The 7,487-nt window shown below is 39.3% G+C and overlaps 1 protein-coding gene across 2 annotated transcripts in view; it reads left to right on the plus strand.

The window, feature by feature from the left end:
- Suz12 (SUZ12 polycomb repressive complex 2 subunit) overlaps positions 1–6,923 on the plus strand; it is a 47,121-nt gene extending 40,198 nt beyond the window's left edge. For both annotated transcript variants that reach the window (XM_059271311.1, XM_059271310.1), the window contains 3 exons: positions 1,415–1,613; positions 2,357–2,436; positions 4,720–6,923. In XM_059271311.1, the coding sequence (XP_059127294.1) occupies positions 1,415–1,613; positions 2,357–2,436; positions 4,720–5,065 (625 nt within the window). In that variant the 3' untranslated portion in view covers positions 5,066–6,923. The remainder of the gene's footprint in view (positions 1–1,414; positions 1,614–2,356; positions 2,437–4,719) is intronic.
- Positions 6,924–7,487: the final 564 nt, after the last annotated feature.

The raw sequence follows: 7,487 nt of genomic DNA on the forward strand, positions 1-7,487 counted from the left end.
ATGAAAAATTCATCTTCATAAAACCTAAAAAACAATCAGGCATTAGTGGTGCATGCCTTTACTCCCAAGCACTTGGGAGGCAGAGGCAAGTGGATCTCGTGAGTTCAAGGCCAGCCTGGTCTACATAATGAGTTTAGAATAAATACTTGGCTCAGCCATCAAAGACTAGGCTCACAACCAAAACAATATAAATATTATACTCAACAGTTTTGATACATAATATTTATTTTTGAGACAGTTTTGCTATGTATTACCCTCGAATTTATGTCTAAGTAAATGCCAGGTAAATGTGGATGCCCAAGACCCCAGAAGGGGGTGTCCGGTCCCCTGGATCTAGAAATACATAGTTGTGATCTAGATGTAGATGTTGGGAGCTGATCTTGGATCTTTTGTGCGTACATTTAACCACTGAACCATGTCTACTTCTCACTCAAATGTTTTTTGTTGTTGTTTTGTTGTGGCTGGGTTTTTTTTATTGTTTTGTTTTTATTTTTGTTTTTAAAGATGGGGTTTCTCTGTGTAGCCCTGGCTGTCCTGAAACTCACAGTCTAGACCAGGCTGGCCTGGAAGAACTCACAGAGATCCACCTGGCCCCTGTATACATTTTTAACTCCTTTTTTTCTTTAAGTTTATTTTTCAGACCCAGAAACATACTTTTGTCTGTTGTATGATATTTTTGTTTGTGTTTTGACAAATAAAGCTTGCCTGGAGATCAGAGAAGCAGAGCAGCCAGCCACTAGAGAGACTTGGGAGGAAGAAGCAGGAAGACCAGGAGTTCAAGGCCACCCTTGGCTATACAAGATTTAACCAGTCTAAAAGATAAACTAAGCTGGGGGGGGGGGGGGGGTGGCGCACGCCCTAATCCCCGCACTAGAGAGGTAGAGACAGGAATATAAAGTGGGTGGAGACAGGATCCCCAGCCATTTCAGCCCAATCCCAGTCAGGATTCCTAGAGGTAAGTCTCTCTAGTGGCTGCTGCTCTTTGAAACTTTGATGTTTAATATATAGTATGGGGGCTATAGTTTAGGCTTTGATCTCTAATTCTTGTGGGGAAAAGTGTCTTTGTCCATTTTGCATTGTATATTGAAAGAAAACACGCTGGAGAGATGGCTCAGTGGTTAAGGAGCTGACTGCTCTTCCAGAGGCCCTCGTTCATTTACAAGCATCCAAGCTCACAACTGTCTGTGACTCCAGTTCTAGGAGATCCAACACCCTCACACAGACATACAGGAAAGCAAAAAATACTAATGCATATATAAAATAAAAATTAAAAAAAAAACCAGTATAAAGGGATGCTGCCTCAAATGTTAATGATTTTTGTTTTACAAAATAGAATATTTTAGATCTTGGCATATGTTTAGTATTATATGGGTATAGAAGTTGTCTTGTATCAGCATTGATTTCTTTTCACTAGGCCAAAACGAACAAAAGCAAGCATGTCGGAGTTTCTTGAATCTGAAGATGGAGAAGTAGAACAGCAAAGAACATACAGTAGTGGCCACAATCGTCTCTATTTCCACAGTGATACCTGCTTACCTCTCCGGCCACAAGAAATGGAAGTAGATAGTGAAGATGAAAAAGATCCTGAATGGCTGAGAGAGAAAACGATTACTGTAATTACCACTGTTTTCCTCCTTCTCAGCAGTGTTCATACAAGTTTTGTAACTATTTCATTTAAAAAGTTATTTGAATGTTTAAAATTTTATTTTCCTTGTGTGAGTTCGTATTGGGTACTTTGTTTTTGTTTTTGTTTTATTCCTATTTTGAAACTTAGAAAAGTTGGTTTTAAGAGGTGCTGCCAGGCCTGGCGGTGGTGGTGCACGCCTTTAATCCCAGCACTTGGGAGGCAGAGCCAGGTGAATCTTTGTGAGTTTGAAGCCAGCCTGGGCTAAAGAGTGAGTTTCAGGAAAGGCGTAAAGCTACACAGAGAAACCCTGCCTCCAAAAAACAAAAAAAAAAGATGCTGCCAGGAGCCAGGCATTGGTGGCACCGAGTGAGTTCCAGGAAAGGAGCAGACCTACACAGAGAAACCCTGTCTCAAAAAACCAAAAACAGAAATGCTGCCAGATGTGATAGGTAGAGGCAGGTGGGTTAAATTTGAGGACAGCCTTGTCTGCTGCATAGTTGTAGGACAGCCAGGACTGAGGAGAGAGACTTTCTGACAGTAGTGGCAACGCCTTTAATCCCAGCACTGGGGAGGCCGACCTGGTCTGCAGAATGAGTTTCAGAAAATCCAGGGCTATGCAGAAACCCTGTCTGCTATTTTTCAGTTCCAAAATATTATTCTAGTTTGACAGCCTGTTTTTCTTAGAAATACATGTTACATGTTTAATAGGTATTTTTCTTTCTCTTTCAGCAAATTGAAGAGTTTTCTGATGTGAATGAAGGAGAGAAAGAAGTAATGAAACTGTGGAATCTCCATGTCATGAAGCATGGGTAGAGTGTTTCTGTTCCATTACTTCGTTCGTTTTGCTGCTTCTCATTCTGAGTCTGTCCAGTTTTTTTAGTTAGTTATTGTTTTATGTGTATGGCTGTTTTGTCAGTATGTATGTCTGTGTACCCCTGTGTGCCCAATGCCTCCAGAAGCCAAAAGAGGGTGTCTGGCCCCTTGGAACTGGAGTTTAGATGGTTGTAAACTGCCTTGTGGGTGCTGGGAATTGAACCCAGGTTCTCTAGAAGAACAATAAGTGCTCTTAGCCACTGAAAAACCTCTTCAATACTCATCTCCCTTTTGTTTTGAGGCAATGCCTCATGTAGCTTAGGTGAGGTTTGAACTCCCTATCAAGCTAGGATGACCTTTAATCCTTACACTCCTGCCTCCATGCTACAACTATAGGTGTGCAGTATCATGTGTGGCTCCCCTTTTATGATTATTATTACTATTATGTTGATGTTAACACACACAGGATGCACTGTTCACATGTGAAGATTCTTTGGGAATTGATTGTCTCCTATTGTAGATTCAAAGAGCATAGCACAAGTGCTTTTCCACTGAGCCTTCTCCTATCCCCTTTTTTGAGTAGACAAGAAGATAAATTTTTTGGGTTTTGTTTTCTTTTTGAGACAAGGTCTCTACACACATACCCCTGGCTGTCCTGTAACTCACTTTGTAGATCAGGCTATCCTCAAACTCACAAAAGATTTGCCTGCCTCAGCTTCCCAAGGGCTGGGATTAGAGGCGTGTACCATCACACCATCAAAGATCATTTTTTCTTTAGTGCCCTGCAAAGATTGCAGGGATGTGGTAATGATAGGTGAATCACCTCCCAGAATTTTAAACTATTACTTTAGACATGTGTCTTAAATATTACCCTCATCCAAAAATATATTGACTGTGTGAATTATCTAATGATGCTTAGAGAACTGCATAAGGGGCCTTGGGACTCTTTTAAGTATTTATTTTTGATGCATCAGTTTAATACTAGTTGAGTTGAACACTAATATACTGTGACTTTCTGTGCAGACATAATAATTCCTAAAAGCTTAACACAATGTGTTATTACCTTGTTTAGTTGTTTATTGAGGTGGGGGCTCATGTACTAGAGGCTGGACCTGAACTCATGTTCCTCCTATACTCTGGGATCATGGGTGTGTACCACTTTGCTCAGCTTTTTTACATTTTTCCAGACACAGGATCTCAGTACTTTTCCCTGGGTGATCTTAAACTTGTGGGTTCAACCCATTCTCTCCCCCACCCCCACCCCCCACCCCCTTTTTTTTTTCTTTCTTTTTTTTTTTTTTTTGGGCGTTCATGTGTGTGTTTGCCTCTAGAGGCCAAAAGATCAGATCCCTGGAGCTGAGTTACCTGTGGTTGTGATCCACCTCACATGGTGCTGGGAACCAAACTCAAGTCCTCTGGAGGAGCAGCAAATGCTCTTAAACCACTGAGCGCCTTATCCCATCCTCTTGACTCAGCATCCCAGATAGCTAAAACTATGGGCATGTGCCACCATCCTTGATTCCTTTTTTCCTTTTTATTGCCAGTGAATACAAAAATAATATATGCTTAAAAATTGTAAGGTATAGGGTACAAGCCCGCTAACCTGAGATCAATCTCTGAAATTGATAAAAACATGAAAGGAAAGAACCCACTCCCCAAAGATGGCCTGACCCACACACGTACATATGCAATGCTAGAAATGTTTTTTTAGAAATGAAGAAGTAGAGAAATGACTCAGTGACTAAGAGCAGAACATCCGGGATTAATTCCCATCACCCACATGGTGGATCACAGCTGTCTGTAATTCCAGGTACATACAGGGTGCACGTGCAGGCAAAGCATCCATATACATTTAAGAAAATAGAAATTGGATTAAATGTATTTTCCTTTTTTCTTGATATGCCCATTTCAAAATGTAATTTTAGACTGGGAAATGTAGAAAATGATCTTAAGTAGATGGCTTGTGTAGAATATACAAGGCTCATCCCTCACACCACAGAAGTCATGGTTCTAGTCAGGTTACCTTGATTTATGTTTCAGTTCCCTGACCCAAACCTGTAAGTATGACAGCCACTGAGGCTGGTTAAAGTCTATTTAGATCATGTTTCTTTATATTCTAAAATACCTGGCTCAATCATGGTTGAAAATGTCATGTCTTGCTGGTGACTCTGTACTAAGTCATTTGCTAAGCTTGGGTGTGTTTGTCATGTTACACTTTGCTTATCTCTGTTTTCACAAAAGATCTGTATCACTATTAATGCTTTGTTTTTCTTGAATAGATTTATTGCTGACAATCAAATGAATCATGCCTGTATGCTGTTTGTAGAAAATTATGGACAGAAAATAATTAAGAAGAATTTATGTCGAAACTTCATGCTTCATCTAGTCAGCATGCATGACTTTAATCTTATTAGCATAATGTCAATAGATAAAGCGGTTACCAAGCTCCGGGAAATGCAGCAAAAACTAGAAAAAGGAGAATCTGCAACCCCTGCAAATGAAGAAATAACTGAGGAACAAAACGGGACAGCAAATGGATTCAGTGAAACTAACTCAAAAGAGAAAGCTTTGGAAACAGATGGTGTCTCAGGGGTTCCAAAACAGAGCAAGAAACAAAAACTCTGAGGTCTAGCCCCATGTTGTGGACAGACACTGAAATGGCTTCTGGGAACTCAGCCTCTGAGAAGAGCTGTGGTTTTAGGTTGGTTGGTTTTTAATCATGGATTCGGGACAGGCAGTGTTAGAAGAAGTCAGTGATTTCAGCGTGGAGGGTCTGTGGGTTGGCTTCACTTCATCTCACATGCTCATCAGCTTTAGTGATGTCAGCTGTAACAGTCATCTTATGAAATACATTGGGTTAATCTAGAAATTTTACACCTAAATTATAATGCTTTTTGTATTTGTGACTGGCTGTTTTTCGGCTTTGTAATTATGAGATGTTTTCTGGGGCAGGGAGGTTGGGGTATCATTCCCTCTTAGAAATGGAGGATTTTTGTCAAATTGTTACGTTGCCACTTTTTCCCAGAAGTTGACCCTTGATTCTGAAATCATTTCTACATTTGGAATGGAAAGTTACAATGCAAGTTCTGCATCAGTTCATGTTGCAATTTTAAAGTAGCGCCTATTCATCTGCCTATTGCAAATGACATTAACTCTCCAGGTAGACCATTCGGTGTCATGTGCATTGATGAAGTTACCATTTGTTTTTCAAGTGGATAATTTTAGTGCTCGCTTACCCACTCTATTTTTTTACTTGAACACGTTTTTTAGTTTTTCTTTTTCAATTAGGTAATCCCATGGAAAATTCTCCTGTGCACATCTTTGCAGTGGGATTGTAAAGCAAGAAAACAGTTGGAGATTTTATAAGATGCCACTTTGGGGGGGGTTATCCCTGAGAATGAACCAGACATTATACCTTACCTTCTTGTGATGTACTTTATGATTTACCCAATGCCAATAAGCTGACTTGAATTGTTTTGAGAAATTTTTCCTGTGTTGTGTGTTTTATGCACATTATTTGCGGTTGGATTTACTCCAACAGAAAGTGGTTTCACTACTGGCATATTGTTAATAGGCACCAATAGATTTTTATTCCAACTCCAAGCACTGTGGTTGAATGACATCACCTCAATTTTTTATTATCCTTTAAAGATATTGCATTTTCATATTCTTTATTTATAAAGGATCAATGCTGCTGTAAATACTGGTATTTTTAATGTTTTAATTTCATTCCACCACCATCAGATGCAGTTCCCTGTTTTGTTTAGTAAAGGGACACAAGCTTTCTTATGGTGTCTTCAGAGATTTATAAATGTAAATACTGATTGGCTGGTCTTTACGATGTGTTTAACTGTGAGGCTATTTAAATAGTGTGGATGTGGTTTGTCATCCAGTCTAAGTTCTTAGTTACTGGTTTCTGTGTTTAAAATCTAGGGAAGAGGGGAACTGCAGTGTTCACTGTGGACTCCCTGGCTGGGAAGCTCTCCTCCTGACTTCACTGAGCTCTCGTTCGGCCTCTGGGTGTGGGTTCTGAGCATTTCTCTTGGGCTTTAATTTGCTAAAGCTGTGCACATTTGTTAAAAAAAAATAGATTATTTTAGGGAAGATGTAGATGTAGAATTATTGCTTATGTCATTTCTTAAGCAGTTATGCTCTTAATGCTTAAAAGAAGGCTAGCATTGTTTGCACAAAAAAATTGGTGATTTCCCTCCCCGAATAGTAATGAAATTACTTCTGTTGAGTAAACTTTTTATGTCATCTTATAATAAAAGCTGAAAAATCCCTTTGTTTCTATTTATAAAAAAAAAAAAGCTTTTCTATATGTACCCTTGATAACAGATTTTGAAGAAATCATGTAAGATGATAAAGCATTTGAATGGTACAATAGATGTAAAAAAAATTCAGTTTAAAAGAAACGTTTGTTTTTACATTAAATGTTTATTTGAAATCAAATGATTTTGTACATAAAGTTCAATAATATAAAGCTGTATTCTGCTTTTCTTCATTCATGGTCTGCATGTGTACATTTAGATTTTTGCTTAGATAGCTTAGGAAGGATCCAGAAAAGTATATTGGGTTGATGGAAGAGCTAATAAGGGAATCGGGAAAGAAAAAAAAACCTGCTGTCAACGTTCACAGGCAATAGACTGTCATTGACAGTGATTCTGTATGTGCTGAGCATGGTGTGGAACTGGAGCCTTGCCTGTGCTGTTAATCTCTATTGAGGCGGTGGTGGCGCACGCCTTTAATCCCAGCACTTGGGAGGCAGAGCCAGGCGGATCTCTGTGAGTTCGAGGCCAGCCTGGTCTCCAAAGCGAGTTCCAGGAAAGGCGCAAAACTACACAGAGAAACCCTGTCTTAAAAAACCAAAAAAAAAAAAAAAAAAAAAAGTTAAATGGAAAAAAAAAAAAAGAAAAATTATTGGCCCCAAATTGTTTTCTAAGTATGTGGTGCAGAGCAAAGCCAGTAAACCACACTGGCATCTTTAGGTGTAGATTTTGTGTGTGTGTGTGTGTGTGTGTGTGTGCTTTGTCTTGTGTGTCCTTTT

The sequence above is a fragment of the Peromyscus eremicus genome, chromosome 8a, assembly GCF_949786415.1.
Source record: "Peromyscus eremicus chromosome 8a, PerEre_H2_v1, whole genome shotgun sequence".
Lineage (NCBI taxonomy): Eukaryota > Metazoa > Chordata > Mammalia > Rodentia > Cricetidae > Peromyscus > Peromyscus eremicus.